The sequence below is a fragment of the Sorex araneus genome, chromosome 1, assembly GCF_027595985.1.
Source record: "Sorex araneus isolate mSorAra2 chromosome 1, mSorAra2.pri, whole genome shotgun sequence".
Taxonomy (NCBI): domain Eukaryota; kingdom Metazoa; phylum Chordata; class Mammalia; order Eulipotyphla; family Soricidae; genus Sorex; species Sorex araneus.
Window position 1 is genome coordinate 316,988,768 of NC_073302.1, and position 17,435 is coordinate 317,006,202.

The 17,435-nt window shown below is 38.9% G+C and overlaps 1 protein-coding gene across 1 annotated transcript; it reads left to right on the top strand.

The window, feature by feature from the left end:
- Positions 1-1,174: 1,174 nt before the first annotated feature.
- On the top strand, positions 1,175-17,038 carry LOC101555117 (polycomb group RING finger protein 6-like). The gene is given in 3 exon segments (XM_055128102.1): positions 1,175-1,321; positions 14,530-14,896; positions 14,899-17,038. Coding segments are annotated over 3 exon segments (1,254 nt in total). The 3' UTR covers positions 15,639-17,038.
- Positions 17,039-17,435: the final 397 nt, after the last annotated feature.

A 17,435-nucleotide genomic window follows, 5' to 3' on the forward strand; every position in this document is an offset into this window, starting at 1 on the left:
GAATCTATCACATCTTCCAGAAGGGCAATGGAGAAGGTTATCCATGACTTCTACTTGGATCTCTTCGATAGCCATGTCCTCCTGCCCACATACCAAATTCCGCAGGATGGATATATCATTCCCAGTGTTCTCCCTTCTGAAATCTGACACTCCATTTTATAGGTAAAGAAGCATACAGCACCCGGTCCAGACAAGGTCAGACCCGAACACCTGAAGAATCTGCTGCCAGTACTCGTCTGTAAACAATTACAAAGATGCACACAGAAGGGGGTGATGAATATGGCTCTCAAACAAAAACAAATTGTGTGGAAAGGTAACTTGGTAGTCCACTGCTGTGAATATTTTCTTCTAATTGAGTAAAGATTCTGAAATCTGCTTGAAAAAAAGATTAAATATCACAAATTGATTCAAAATTATTCAATGAAAAGGGATACCAAGGCACTAACAGACTCAAAATGCAATCCAATAAATTCCTATGATTCTCATACTGGGAAATATATTCAGTAAGAATATTGACATGCAAGATGAACTTAAATCATGAGTTTGTAGTTACATTATCTAAAAAGGCAAACATAGTCCAAAATAAACACCAAATCTACTTATGATTAGGATACAGCTAAGCATTATAGATGTACTTCCTCTGGTAGTGAATTTAAGCAAATGTGCCAATACAGAAAAATAAATCAATAAACTGAAAACAGTAGTCCGCAAATGAACCTTTTTTTGTTCCTGCCTAAATTAATTTAGGCCAAGTGGTTCTCTGGCATGGAATTCTACAGCATCCAGAAACAAAGACATTCACATACTCACACATCAAAATACAGAGAGGATGCAGCATGATGTTTCATTAAACTGCAGGATAATAGTTACCCAGGAGGCTGATAAAGAGGGTCTTCACTATTTAATTCAAGAGAACATTTATTTATTTATTTATTTATTTATTTATTTACTTGTTATTGCGGTTGGGTAGGAAGGAGAATTCATTGGCAAATGTGACTCAGGAGGGGCAACTTGGGGCTTCATTTGTGTCTAGGGCCAGACATGGGTCCAAGAGAAACTTTGGTTAAGTTAGGGATGTATCTGACCCCATTAGATATGAGCCACCCCCGCTACCACATGGATTCCTGAATTGATTCAGCCACATCAAGAGATGTGGAACTTCTGACATCAGGAAATGGGACTTGGCCCCACAGAGGGACTCAGTGGCACAATTTGTGTTCTGCAACTTGCTGCCAGTGTCTTGATGAGAGCTAAGCCTGGAACTTTCAAGGGATCTCCAAATACCCATCTCAAGCATCAGATTGAAGACAGCAGGAAAGCTGTAACTCCCAAGTTACAAAGCATAATATTAACTGTCTTCCTGTGTCCATATAGAAAGGACATTGCTTTAAGATAAACTAAGTTCCCTGCGGCAAGGCTAAAAGGACAAACCCAATGTTATCCTACACTTGTCAATACACTGGCTTGGCTCTTCACACACTACCTGCCTGAATTCAAGGTTCCATAACAATGGAAAACCAGCAGGACTGTTCTGTTGTACAAGAAGGGAGACACCCATGAGATCAACAACTATCTCCCAGTCTGCCTGTAGTCCGTTGTCTATAAGTTGTTCATTTGAGTCATCCTGAGTAGGATTGGCACAACACTAGGCAAAGGAAAACCATGAAAGCAAGCTGGGTTCCAAAAATGATTCAGCATGATTGACCATATACACACAGTGACCAAGCTTATTGAGGTTTCACAAGAGTTCAAGATGCCGCTCTTTCTAACACTCATCGATTTAAAGGACTTTGATTCTTTTGAGACTGAAGCAGTCATTGAAGCCCTAGCCAAACAGGGCATTCAAACTCACTACATCAGGATCCTCCATGAGCTGTATTACAGAATCACCACCAGGATCTCACCATTCTACAGGAAGTGATCATTGACGTAAAGAGAGGGGTTCGTCAAGCTGATACCATTTCACCAAAACTCTTCAGTGCCACTCTTGATAACGTCATGTGATGACTGGAATGGGAAGGAATGGGAGTTAAGATAGATGCTTCACTGATGGCATGGTTCTAATAACACCAAACATTAGTCAAGCGGCATGAATGCTGGCCGACTTCGACTGTGAGTGTGGAAAGGTCAAACTACAGCTGAATCTTATGAAGACAATGTTCATAAGAAACAAATTAGTTCCTGTCATTCCATTTGCTCTCAATGGAACATCTCTGAATGCAACAGTTATCTGTACCTAGGTCGAGAACTCAACATGATGAACAATTTGGTGCCAGAACTACACAGGAGGAAGAGAGCAGTAGGAACGCCTTCAAGAGCATCAAAGAAGTTGTTAAGAGTACAAAGAACTCCTGGCTCCAGACACATCTTTTCGACTCCATTGTTTTTCCTGCACTAACATATGACTCAGAGACCTGGGCCCTACGAAAACAGGGTGAGAATGCTGTTTGATTCTCCCAAAGAGGAATTGAAAGAGCTATGCTTGGAGTATCACATTTCATCCAAGTGAGAGAAGGAATCTGGACTTCCAACCTCTGTTGACAATTGAGGATCAGGGACACTGCTTCGTTTGCCAAGGCATTGAAAATCAGATGGGCCAGACATGTAATGTGATTTGGAGACAACCAATGGACAACCAAAGAGCCATTAGCGACTGGATTCCACGGGATGTCAAAAGAACGCCTAACCCCCACCTACAAGATATTCAGACTTCTTCATCAAGACTCTGAAAGAATGGTTTGATACTCTTCATGTTCCTGGAGTGAGCAGACACCACTGGGCTACAGTAGCACTCGATAGGGTCGAATGGAGACATTATTGGGGCCTGCTCGAGCAAATCGATGATCAGTGGGATGACAAGTGATACAAGTGATACAATTGTTTTTCTATTTATTGGACACTGCCTAAAGTCTCCCTCTTCAAATTATTGCTGCACTATTCCCAATAACTAAAATCTTGGGGAGGGAACCCAAGTGCCCAAGAACAGAGGACTAGTTGACAAAACCATCCTGTGTGTATATACTCTGTGGAATTCTTCTTGGGTATAAGAAAAGAGGAATTTAGGAGTCTCGGGCTGGGGCCAGAGCTCGGGCTCTGGCCGAGATTTGACCCAGGTGGCCATGCCTTTGCACAGCCACATGAATGTGGAACGAGCAGGAGCCAGAGCCAGCTTTATGACTTGGGGTTCCAGCAAGTGCTTGCAACCATGTATGCAGACTGTGAACTAAGCTTTTGCTCCATGCTGCTCCAGGAAGGGCAATGATTCAATTTCCAACTTAAATCTCCCTGGACTTAATTACTATAATACAAAAATTGTATTATAGTACAATATTGTATTTGACTTTTTATCTCTTCATTCTCATCAGTGGAAAACTTATTATCAAATATTTCCTTGTCAATAGAGCTGTATTCTTGGGGGATAAATTCCAACAAAAATAGTGAGTCTGTGTTGAAACTCCAACAACAATAGTGAATTTTGTGTTAAAATATGGAATGTAATCAAGGTAAAGAGAAAAGGAAGTGAAACTATCAGTCACGCGGCGGGAGGGTTGGGGGTGAGGGGTGGGATGTATACTGGGTTTTTTTGTTTTGTTTTGTTTTGTTTTGTTTTTGTTTTTATTGGTGGCGGAATATGGGCACTGGTGAAGGGACGGGTGTTTGAGCATTGTATAACTGAGACATAAGCCTGAGAACTTTGTAACTTTCCACATGGTGATTCAATAAAGTAAATTTAAAAAAAAAAGAAAGAAAAGATGAATTTAGGCAATTTGCCAAGACCTGGATAAATATGAGAGTGAAGTTAGAAGTGAAAGAACAGGTACAGAAGGATCTCTCTCATATGCAGTATATAAACAAACAGAATAACAACTGCCAAAGGCAAGAGAACCCCAGAACTGGTCTGCAGAAATGAGCTTACCATATCAGGGAGATAGGAAAAGAGTCATGAGGGAGAAGACACTTGGTGGAGGGTATAGTGTTAGATTATGATAAATGTAAAATTCTATTATTAACACTGTTATAAATTATGGTGCCTAAAACAAAAATAATAAAATGTCTTGTTAGAAATAAAGTAACTGTCCTTAATTTGTGATCTAGTGATAGAATGAAGTGGATTTTATCTATCCATTATGGCTAAAAACTGAATGTTGACTCAGGAAATTATAGGAAATTTTTGGAGAGAAAGTAATATTGGTTTCACTGTCACTGTCACTGTCATCCTGTTGCTCATCGATTTATTCAAGCGGGCATCAGTAACGTCTCTCATTGAGAGACTTGTTGTTACTGTTTTTGGCATATCCAATACACACGGGTAGCTTGCCAGGCTCTTCCGTGCGGGCATCATACCCTCAGTAGCTTGCCGGGCTCTCCAGAGGGGCGAAGGGATCGAACACGGATTGGCCACGTGAAAGGCAAAAGCCCAACTGCTGTGCATAATAAAAGGATAAATATTTATATTTCTATGATAAAATATTATCACACTCATCCATACCAAATGTGTCATATCCTTCCATTTCTATTCATAGAACCCTTTATATATTCTCACTATCCCATCCTCTTTCTATTTTGTAATCTCAATTCGTTGCCTATACCTTGGCTCTGTTTCTTTATATACTACAAAAGGGTAAGGTCTAGTGTTTGTCTTTCTTCTTCTACTTCATTTCATGTAGCATACCCTCTTCCTATTCCACCCATGTTGTGCTAAAGGTAGCTTTTCTTAAAACTGAGTAGTATCCATTTGGCTCTATATACCACTTCTTTTTCCAATCATTTTCCATAGGAACTCAGTTGTTTCCAGATCTAGGCTATAGAAATATCACTGCAGTGAACCCAGGAGTGCATATGTCTTTTCAAATTATTTCTTTTGTGTTTTTATATAATAATAGTGGAATTATTGATCAAATAGTAATTCTGTTGTATTATTTGAGAAATTAAAAAATCAAAATTTTTAAAAATTATTGGTGACACCAAAAAGATTGTACAGGGTTTTAGCTACATGCATTGCTTGCGGGCAAGTTTACAGCCCTGAAGGCTCATAAACACTTCGGCATGTCGGGGTCTGGCCAGTTGACACTGGCACATTGGAATATGATCCCCTGAAGTCACTGGACTTACTCCCTAAAGGGGGGGCAGGCAGTGGGTAGGGGAGTAGACTCTGCCTGCCCTTTTGCACACCTCGGGATTCCTGCCACTACCACCAAGAAAGAACGCCAAAGAGAGGGGAGTCTGGAGGTCAAGCAGTTCTTCATTTATTGGCCTTTACACAGGGGTTCTTATACATACATTCAGGGGGCATTCCTACATATAGTGTGTTCACCTCATCGGGCTCGGTACAGATGTCAGTTAATGATTTATATTTCCATTCTTGACTTACATTTCCTGCTCTTAGCATCTGGTTATCAGTACAGGTAGGTGGTCACTGTTACGTCCCTCATCCTTAGTCAGAGTGCCTAGGTGTGGGGAGTGCTGGAGCAAGCCCCTGGGTTTTTTTTAAACAGGCCGGCTCTTGCTTCCAAAAGCAGGGGATTTGGTCAAAGTCTCAGGTTGGCTGCTGATACCCCAACATATAGGAGTGGCCAGGGTAATCACAGATACTGAATGGACAATGCAATACTTCAAACATAGCAGCTAACTGTCATCTTTGCGCTTTTTTTTTTAGGTCATACCCAGCGATGCACAGGGGTCACTCCTGGCTCTGCACTCAGGAATTACCCCTGGCAGTGCTTACGGGACCATATAGGATGCTAGGAATCGAACCCGGGTCGGCCATGTGCAAGGCAAATGCCCTACCCACTGTGCTATCACTCCAGCCCAGCTAACTGTCATCTTTGTTGGACAAATTGTCAGGACGGGCCTCCAAGACTTCTGAGAATGCCTTGAAATATCCCTCAAAAAAGTCATTGGTTATTCATTTATATAATCTTCTTTGGGGATCTTTCTTTCAACCTTGTTACTGGGACTTTTCTGTCTTATTAATTCATTTTCATTTCTATGCCTCTTCAGATCATTGGGGGAAAAGTGTTGGGGGTGGGATGTTGGGCCATTCCTGGTGATGATCAGGGTTTACTTCTAGCTCTGTGCTCTGGAATCATTCCCGGTGAATTTAGAGGACCATAAATTTAGAGGCTCTGGGGCTTGAACTCTGGTTGACTCACTGCAAGTCACATATCCTACCTGCATACTATCTCCCCAGTTCTCTTCAGATCATTTTATTTTACTAAAAGAAAAGTGGCACATACCAACCACTGAATATATATCAGCACTGCCTCTGGGATTATGGAGTTTTTTACCCAAAACCATTGCTGCTATAATTTATTACAGATTATATGCTTTGGGGCAAAGAGATTTCTTAAAACTTGAGATTGTCTGATTTCTACTCTATCTACATCTTAAAATGCTTTCTATTCACATACATACATAGATTTATGTTCTGTGTTTCTCACATGAATCTGATGGCAGCTTAGATTATAGTTGTTTAATATACATCTTGGAATACAGAAATTAAATTATTTTTAGAATCATAAAACTATGTTTACTTAATTGTATTGTACCAATCAACAAAAATATAGGACAAACCTTTGTAAGATAATTACCAATCTAAATATACTCGAAAAAGTAAATGGCATAAATTCTTCCTGCCCTCTAAAGCACTTCCTCGCAATGTCAGTGTTTCTACTCTGAATAGGGTAAGCACAAAAGATCTCCAGCTACATTTTTGCTAGTTGCAGTCTTGAGGTCAGAGCAATATCATTTTGTAGACTAATTGCCTCTGGTCAGATGAAATTAGGTTGAGGCCCTGAGGACCCCTCCCCCATCATGCTTATTCTAAAATTTTGCTGAACCTTACCTTTTTCCCCAGGAGCCACTGATGGTTCAGTCTTGACCTTATTTCTTATGTTTAAAAAAAAAAGTCTCAAGTTTCACTGCATGCAAATAAATAGCATGTTACAGAATGTGTGTAGGTAGCAAAAAGTTTCTACCAACTATTGACCTTAATTTTTAATGAAGCCGTCCAATGTAAAATATCAAAACAAAAGTAGGTCAAAAAGACAATAAATTAAGATGGGGTGATGCTAATGTCTTTGTGATGGTGCTGAAGCTCAAGTGTATTCAGTAGCTGGAGAACAATAGATTTCAGTTAAATATTATAAGCTTGGGTCTTTTCATTGTATCCAAAGACTCAATGAAAATCAGTTGTTGACGTCAAATAAAATTTCAGATAAAAATAAACTATTAGATGTAAAATAATTGGAGACAGGGTCTGTAATGTTGGAAGTTTTACTTCTATAGAAAATATTAGCTATTAATTTAATAGTACCACATACCATTTTTTAGTATGTCAGCATGGATCAATGTACATGTATTTTTATCATTACATATATGACTTGTAAAATTTAAATAATATCATTATAAATTTTTCTATGCTTTGTAGAGAACTTACTAATTTCTTATTTTCAGGGGGAAGTATTAATCTTATAACATAAGAATTAATGTAACACTTTTTTTCCAAGAAAATTTTTCCCCAAAGGTTTATAGGTATAATTCAATAAATTCAGTTTAGAAAATTCAAGTTATGTTGTTTAAGATTTTTCTATTAGCTGTATAAAGTGTATAAAAAAAGGACTTAATCAAAGTGTAATTATATAATAACCTTTCAGAGGGATGAATGAATGAATAGAAAATAAACATACATGATAGTTTTAACAAATAGATTCATTCTTCAAAAGAGAATAAAACTCATATCATCTAGCCTGAGAAACACTGATTGAATGAAGGGTAAATGTGAGTGAAGCTTAGAACTGCAAGTGTTACTTTAACTTGAGAATCAATGAATTCTTCCCATGTAAATCAGCCTCTCAGCACTGCAAGGACCATAGAGATTTTCTCAGAGAAAATTTATCTATTGAATTTCCTTCTAGAGATGCTTAATTTTTAGGTGAATTTTTGATAGAATCTTTTTTGAAGCATCTGTGTGATTTCTAGATGTGTTGGTGTGGTCCAAGAGGAGAATTATAAATCCAGCAACTATCTTGAAGGGATTTGAAAGTAGCTGTCATATATGTCCAGCATCATCTTTTCGTCAATGTTTTTGTCATTCCTAATGTGTTACATGGTCAGTGTTCTTTCAGTATCCACTGACTCTGTCACCTGAAATAATCACCCTTGTGACGTAAATTCAAGCTTTAGTAAAATAAAAACAAGTTACAGAGGTGCAGGGGCCAATGGAAGTGTTCAGGTCCATGAACAGTCAATAAATTCTTGAGGGACTGTTCGACCTTCCACACATACACACACACATATATAAACATATATGTGTGTGTGTGTGTATACAGATATGCACACACAAACACACACACAAATATATACTTTTCTTTTTGAGTGACACCTGGAGATGCTCAGGGGTTAAGTCCTGGCTCTGTACTCAGGAATTACTCCTGGCGGTGCTCAGGTGACTATATGGGATGCTGAAGATCAAACCCAGGTTCGGCTGCATGCAAAACAAATGCCCTACCCACTGTACTATCACTCCCGCCCTCGACCTTCACATATTTGATTTCAGTTTATAAAGTTAAGCTAGGGGCCGGAGCGATAGCACAGCGGGTAGGGCGTTTGCCTTGCACGCGGCTGACCTGGGTTCGATCCCCGGCATCCCATATGGTCCCCTAAGCACCGCCAGGAGTAATTCCTGAGTGCAAAGCCAGGAGTAACCCCTGAGCATCGCTGGGTGTAACCCAAAAAGCAAAAAAAAAATAAATAAATAAAATAAAGTTAAGCTAAACGCACAGAAGTAAGGTATGGTGCTTTGTACTATTTGTTTAGAATGAAAAGATATCTGGTTAACTTTTAGATTTTTTTCTAACATTAATTGATAAAGGAGTATCATTCCTAACTCCAAAGCAACTCCTTGTTCTTACAGAATTAATGTCCTCAGAAGCCTTTGTTCTGGGAAAGATGTAAGAGGTTATCTAAACCTCTTATCCTACAAGTACTCCTGGAGACAGGAGGGAAAAGTCAGGCCATTATCTCCTGCTTCTTTGGCTGCTAGCAACTCATAAACATGACAGGAGAAGGCGCTGACTGTGAACTCTCTGGATGTTTCCCTTAGTTTTCTCCCCGGGGCACTTCACAAAGAGACAAAAGCTTTTGTCTTGACTTGAGCAGCCTCGCTCCTGCCAGGATGGTGGAGAAGGTTTTTCAACAGAGCAAAATGCATACTTGTTTGACTTTTACTTTTTGTCTAAAGCTCCAATTTATTAGTGAAGTTAAAACATACAGTGGTCCCAAAATTTTTTCCAAGAGTGAATTAAGGGTTGCATATATTGTAAAAAAATCTAAGTTGGGTTTGTTTGAATCAAAATGTTTTTAGCCTTCATTCAATAGCTGACTAGAAATTTTATTTACTCTTACTGTGTAAAGACTAACTCATGCTGGTCCCAAAATGGAATGTGTGGAGTTAGACATCACTGAGCAGTCATTTTATATAGAGAAGTAGATTGGATTTGCTGTTGAATGCAAACATGAGTGAAAGCTGAAATAATATCAACATGGTTAGGGGTGGAGGTATTAGGGCCACATCCAACAGTGTTAAGAACTGTTCCTGGCCCTGTTGTCGGGAGCGACCCCTGGCATTGTTCTGTGGACCTTTGGTGTGTGTAGGGGGATCTAACCTGGGCCTGCTGCATGCAAGGCAAGTACCTTAACTACTATACTATCTCTCCAGACACAAACACATTTTTTAAAAAGGAAATATAGGACACAAGGTGGTTACAAAGTTCAGTGATCGGAGAGCTTGCAGAGCAGGGAAGCAATCGAGGGCCTCACACATGCTAGGCATGTGCGCTACCACTTGAGCTGTAGCCCCAACATCAACAGAATTCCTTATAATATTTTATATGTATGCTTTGTTAGTCTTAAATATGCAGAATCAAATTATTTGAAAGCTTTTAGGAAGAAACCATTTGTAAAGGCTGAATATTACTTTTATTTAATGTCTAGTTCCTAAGTAGGAAATGGTTTCTGCTCATGCCGGGCTCAATGGCTCTATATCTTACATATTTCAGTTTGCGTTTATGATCGGTTGTGTCTCTCACTATCTGGCCCAGTGTTTAAATGTGAATGAATGTAAGTATAACTGTTGTCTTGTGGTATAATTTCACCTTAAATTTTAGAAAATTCTTTTGATGTGAGAAAAGTCAGGTATCAAAGGGGTTATAGAATTTCTAGCATTTAAAAGTTCACAGACTATGATTATTAAAATAATGAATTTTAAGTAGTTATATAACTCTGTTTTTCACATTAATTTTATAAAATGTAAGTGTTCATTAAAATTAGTTCATAATAAAATATACTATATTCTTGGAGAGCCCTGCAACCTACCAAGAGTATTTCGCCTGCACAGCAGAGCCTGGCAAGCTACCCGTGGAGTATCCAAAATGCTAAAAACAGTAACACCAAGTCTCACAATGGAGCTGTTGCTGGTGCCCACTTGAGCAAATAGATGATCAATGGGATGACAGTGACAGTGATTATATTTAATGCTTTGCATTTAGTTAGGTGTAATTCTAAGATATTAATGTCAGTTAAGTAAACTATATGATACTTAGGGTATATGATATATGCTACAGAAAATACAGAAACAATCAGGGGCTCTCAAAAATTTATCTACTTACCTCTCTATATTTGGGTGACTAGGCTGGGCTGTGCTCAGTTGGTGACTCCTGGAAGTGGTCAGGGGATCAGATGATGCCAAGTATCAAGCCTATGTCTCTCACATGCAAATTATGCATTTCCAGGCCTTTGAACTGTATTTATGATCCAAAATTATAATTTTATATAATAATTATAGAATGTGGTATTTTTTAACCTAAAGAGTGCTGAAACAGAAAACATAAAGAGTTTAAATCCATCTTTTATTCAGATTAAAACAAACTGAAGACAGGATAACTATCAGAGTTGCAGTGATGAGTGTGTCACTTCTCTATCTGTATATTTTGTAGACTTCTAAAAACCACAGTAATGTCTCATCTATCCCAGATAGGTAAGCATAACAGAAAAAGTACAAAATGGAAAAATGCTAACAAATGAAGCTAAGTGCATTTTCAGTAATAACTTATTCACATTGAAGACTGTGGAAAGCAAGGGAATTAACCTGTCACTTTGGAGAATAGTACCTTAACTCAATACCTAAGGCTATACACAGTAATAACTGAACAGAATACTATAATCCAGTTAGTAAATGTGTCACTCACTGAGCTATGAATTAACATTTGAAACTACATTGTATATAAGCCAAAATGGAACATATAACTGTCAACTTTGAGAGCTGAATTTCTCAGTGTTGTAGTAAAAGTTACAAATTTATAAAAGGAATATTGTGGTATTAGATTAGAATTCAAATATTTTCGGTAATGTAGACTCAAAACCACATGCACATATACACACACAGAGTACAGAATACAGGCACATGTAAAGGTGCAGTTGGTATATGTATCACTTAGCTGTGTCTGTTGAGGTGGCAAAAAAAAAATGATGACTTGGTATCAGGAGCACATCTAATATTAGATCTTTTAATTAACCCATTTTTTCTCCTTTAATGTCTTCTAAACAATCCTAAATTCTCTTTGTTATGTAAACCATTTGAAGGATATGCCCCTGAGTAAATTCACAGTGATGCTTGTTATCGTAAGCGTCAGATCCACAGAATAGAACCACTGGCATCTGTCAATAATGACATTGCCCTCATCTTTGGAGCATAGCAGTTTGGCAATTCTTCATTGCTTTTCTCAGACATTGCCAGAATGTCTTTTCTTTGAAATAGTAGAAAATACATTTTCTGATGTATATTTTCTCGTACAGTTTCAAATTGTGTTTATTCTTGTGACTCACTAATCTCAATAGGCCCCCACTCAAGTGAGGATGATTTGATAGACTTAGAGAAAATAGCAGCAAACAGAAACACCAATTCACTCAGCTAGAGACCACTGTTAAACTCTTGAAAATGCATGGCAGTGTTTTCCCTTAAGAGAATTGTCTATGCCCGTTATCTTCAGCTATTTAGAAACAAACAAACATCATTAACGTTCTAAATTTCTTTTAGGATTAGAGATAGACTTTTCCCTGTGGCTGTTTAGGACCCTGAATATACATTTTAACATATAATATTTTTAAAAAAAAGTATAGAAGAATGTTTTTGACAAAGTTTAATAGCCCGGTTTAAATATGTAATGCCTGAGTGGGTCTCACAGGCTCATATTATATCCACTCTTTTCTGTAATGATACATAGTTAGAGGATGCACTTTTGAATTTTTCTTCCTGGAATGATTATCTCTGTAAGGTTTCAGAAAGTTGGATGATTTGTTTTCAAAAATGTTTCCTGACAGGAGATAAAAGATGCTGTTCTTTGTGGTATTTTTCAAGCTGAAGTGCAATTTTTCAATGCTGCATTTATTTTTAAAGAACTTGTGAAGCTGAACTATCAATAATGTTCCTTTAAAATATGAATTAGTATGATAAAATTCAGTTTTTAAAAAATACATTTGTGTTTTTAGTATCTAGCTAAATTATACCAACCCTTTAACAAAACTGCAGTGCATCTTTACTATGTAAAAGCTAGTTTGTATGTTTTTACTTTATTTTTTCAGTCAGTGGCATATATTTGGAAAAGTGATAAAATTTTATTTGCAGAATACTGATTTGCTATATCATTATATAGGCTTGCTTTACTGTAATTTAGTTATGTACACATACCTACAAATAAGTATGCATAAATATATGCACACGTACATAAGTTCCCTTTAGCACATTTTTATTTATGAAAAAAGGTTTTTTATTTTAAAAGGTGTATTTTTATTAAATGCATTTTCAGAAAACCTATTTAAATAAAGTTCTTTAAGAATACAATTTTTTCCAACATCTCTTAAAATGCACAATTTTATGAAATAAATTTGATCACTTGTGAAATATATATCTTTCTAGAACAAATATACTTGCCAATCTTGTTTCAGTTGATAATGTTCTGGCAAGAGATTGGCAGAAGTTGGATTGTGAATCTTTCCCCTTATACCAAATATCAGATAAAATACCTAGAAAATAAAATTAAAATAGGCAATTTGAATGACATCTTAAACAGAATGTTGTGACAGCAAATCTCTGCTGAAAACATGTTGGGAGCAGCAAATGCCCCCAGAAGACAGCGGGAGCAGAAGGTTTTCAAATCACTGAAGCAGTGATAGCTATAAGGAAATTCTGCTTTACAAGGCACTGAATTGAACACAGAAATACCAAATGAATACTCACTTCTAGAAGGACTAGAGCTCGACCCAGAAAATGCAGAGTAGCTCTGCAATCCAGAAGAGTATAAAGCCACGGTAGTGACAGAAGAAACAAGTCCATCAATTCTCCTAACAGTGTGTCAATTTTGCCAGGTGTAGCCAAGCACTAGGAGTTCTGAACTGGGATGCACTTGAAGATTTCAGAACATTCTTTTATATATTCCCTGTGGATACATAGAGATTGCTCAAGGAAAAAGCTAGTGGAACCTGAGAGAAAAGGACCCATTAAAGGATGAGTCTGGAGGAAGCAAAATGCCAGCCAGCTAACAGTAAGCCTCACTGAAAGTTAAGTCCTCCATCAAATGTCTGTGTTTTGGTTTCCAGGAGACCAAGATATGTTGCAGATGTCTTGATATTTGACAATGTAAAGACTAAGTCGCATGCCTGAGAAAAAGCACTGTGAGCTATGGCTGATAGTCTGTGAGTTTCTTTTTTTTTTTATTTTTTATTAGTGAATCACCATGGGGTACAGTTACAAACTTATGAACTTTCATCTTTGTATTTATTTTACATCCCTCCACCAGTGCTCATTCTCCTCCACCAATGAACCCAGTATCCCTCCCACCACCCTCACCCCAACCCCCACCACCCCATCCTGCCTCTGAGGCAGGGCATTCCCTTTTGTTCTCTCTCCTGTTGGATGTTGTAGTTTTCAATAGAGGTATTGAGAGGCCATCATGTCCGGTCTATAGTCTACTTTTAGTACGAAGCTTTCAACCTGAGTGGGTCCTCCCAACATTCTCTACTAGGTGTTCCCTTCTCTCTCAGCTGCCTTTTCCCCCAGCATGTGAGGCCAGTTTCCAAGCTGTAGGGCAGACCTCCTGGTCCTTATCTCTATTACTCTTGGGTGTTATGTGACTTTCTTTTTACATTTATTTCTCTCACTATCGTGTGATTCACATGTAGAGGCATGTGAGTACTATCTGATCATATTTTATTTCTATATAACTTTCATAAAATGTTGTCAGTCAGATTTCTAGGACTTCATTGGACTTACAAAGCAGTTTGTAGAAACTGAATTTTGTCTAATAATATCTATATTATACTTGCTAATATACTGCTGGTTAATAAACCGATAACTGTCCATTCTTCAACATAAATATGTTTCATTCTCTTTGGTAAAAAGTTTATCTGATTCCTGCACTTAGATATTCTATAAGTCTTACGTTCTAAAATTGCACATACAAAACTTTCCTTTAGTTGGTCGGGCCAGCGAAGCTCCCGCGCTACCCAGGCGCGCCGGGCGTCTCGTGCCGGGGAGGGGGGGTGGTATCGGCGATGGCCACGGGCAACGGGGGCTCGGCGAGAGGCGAGGGGGCGGCCGCCGCGGCCATGCCGCCGCCGCCCCCCGTGTCCCCGCCCGCGCTCACCCCGGCGCCGGCCGAGGGGTAAGAGGCCCCGCCGCGCCCGTCCGAGGCGGGGGCGCCCGGCTGCTCGGGCTCGCGGCCCCCCGAGCTGGAGCCGGAGCGCAGCCTGGGCCGGCTGCGGGGCCGCTTCGAGGACGACGACGAGGAGTTGGAGGAGGACGAGGAGCTGGAGGAGGAAGAGGAGGAGGAGGAGGAGGAGATGAGCTGAGGCTGGAAGGGGGCCGGCCGGACTCCGAGGACGAGGAGGAGCGTCTGATTAATCTCTCTGAGCTGACCCAGTACATCTTGTGTTCCATTTGCAAAGGTTACTTGATAGATGCGACCACCATTACAGAATGTCTTCATACCTTTTGTAAAAGCTGCATTGTAAGACATTTTTACTATAGCAACAGATGTCCAAAATGCAACATAGTAGTCCATCAGACTCAACCTCTTTATAACATAAGGTTGGACCGACAGTTACAAGACATAGTGTACAAATTAGTGATCAATCTAGAGGAAAGAGAAAAAAAGCAAATGCATGATTTCTATAAAGAAAGAGGTCTAGAAGTACCTAAACCTGCTGTTCCACAGCCAGTCCCTTCAAGCAAAGGAAGATCAAAGGAAGTCTTGGAATCAGTGTTTCGGATTCCACCTGAACTTGATATGTCTTTATTACTAGAGTTTATTGGTGCTAATGAAGGCACAGGACATTTTAAGCCATTGGAAAAGAAGTTTGTCCGAGTTTCAGGAGAAGCAACTATTGGGCATGTAGAAAAATTCCTCAGAAGAAAAATGGGTCTTGATCCAGCTTGTCAGGTTGATATCATCTGTGGCGATCACTTGCTGGAGCGGTTTCAGACTCTCAGGGAAATTCGGCGCGCCATTGGTGATGCAGCAATGCAGGACGGCCTCCTGGTTCTTCATTATGGGCTTGTGGTTTCTCCTCTGAAAATTACTTGAAGAAAAGAGTATGAGGCAGGGAACAGCACGAGGCAACTTTTGCAGGATTGCACGTCACCAAAGACTTCGGTGAAGCATGTCGTGGCTACCACTTAGCGCCATACAAGACAAACAGGATCATCCTCGGCACCGAGAATTAGAGCATTTAAAAATGCAGCTTGGAATGATGAAACGCATCTGACTGTAACTAGAGACTGTATATTGAAAACATTCATAGCTCAGGGGAAATTTTCAAAGCATTGAATTTTTAAGTAAGTCCTTATGACTTCAAACACTTTGACACTGATTTTGCTTCCTGGTCTTTGAAGCAAATTGGTTACTGTGCTTTGAGCCATGGCCCTTCGAGTTAGGGTAGGGTTCTGCTCTCTAACCCTGACACTTGGGAAGTTATTCTTTTGTGTTGCTTTTGAACTGAAGATTCTGAGCCAGTCTTGGTTAAACTACAGAGGGTATCTCCCAGAGACCATGACTTGGGGCTACTTTTATATGTTGCCATCATGTTTTAGACTTGTATGTCTGTTGTGTTTTGTTTTTTTTTAATTCCAACAACACTACTGAAGAAATTTTACTCACTTGTAAACAGAATGGATGATCATTCTGTCTCTAGCCTTCAGCTTCAGAATCACTTCTCTAATTAATATCTCTTACAAAACAGGGGTGCTCTTCAAAAAATTTATTTTGTCCTTTGAATGTTAATTTGATTATCATTCATCCTATTTGCATACATACAATGATTACCTTGTAATGACACTGCTTCTGAAAGTAATTTTTAAAATAATGAATTTGAGAAGTTTACCTAATACTTTTTGTTTCTTCAGTAAGAAAATTTAATGTTCATTTTCCCAGTACTTTGTCACAGAGATAAAAATTGTGGATGGAGCGGCTGGAGTGATAGCACAGCGGGTAGGACGTTTGCCTTGCACGCGGCCGACCCGGGTTCGATTCCCAGCATCCCATATGGTCCCCTGAACACCACCAGGGGTAATTCCTGAGTGCACAGCCAGGAATAACCCCTGTGCATCGCCGGGTGTGACCCCCCCAAAAAAAGAAAAAAAAATTGTGGATGGAGACTGGGAATGCAACTCAGTTGTAGAGCAATTGCCCTGTGTGTGGGGAGGCCTGAGGCTCAAGATTCGGTCCCTGGCATCTCACACACACACAGATACGAGTGAGTAAGTACTTACATGCATGCAAAATCTTCAGTTTTAAACATTGTTTTGCCTTCAGTTAGCATTGTGATGCTTTGGAAAATGAAATTCATTTTGACCCTATTCTGCTGCAAAATTTCTAAGTCTGCATAGAAGGAATCACAATTGGACAAGGATTGACAGTTGTTAAAAAATTTGTGAATATATATAAATCTCTTAACCTTTAATGAAATTTTAAAATAAAAATTTATTTTAACCTAAAAAAAAAACAACTTTCCTTTAGTTAATATACACTCTATTAAACTCGGTTTTCTGATTGTTCCATAGTAGTAGGATCTAGAAGAGGCCAACTAGCTTCCTTAATTATATTCAGAGGCAATGACTTTTTATCCTTCCATCTCTAGATCTTAGGGTCCTCAAAGAGAAGTCCTCGATTATTCTGTCTTCATGGAATGGTGTTCAGTTGTTTCCAAGTAAGTCAGATCCATAGCATCTAAGAAAGTTTTTTGTTTGTTCTTTGTAATTTTAAATAGAATCATCTGGGAGATCCTTCTACAAGATCCACAAACACTAGGGCAGTGACTACCACCCATTACCAAAAAGCCTAATACTTTTAAAAGTATTCAGAACATAAAGTACTTCCAACAAG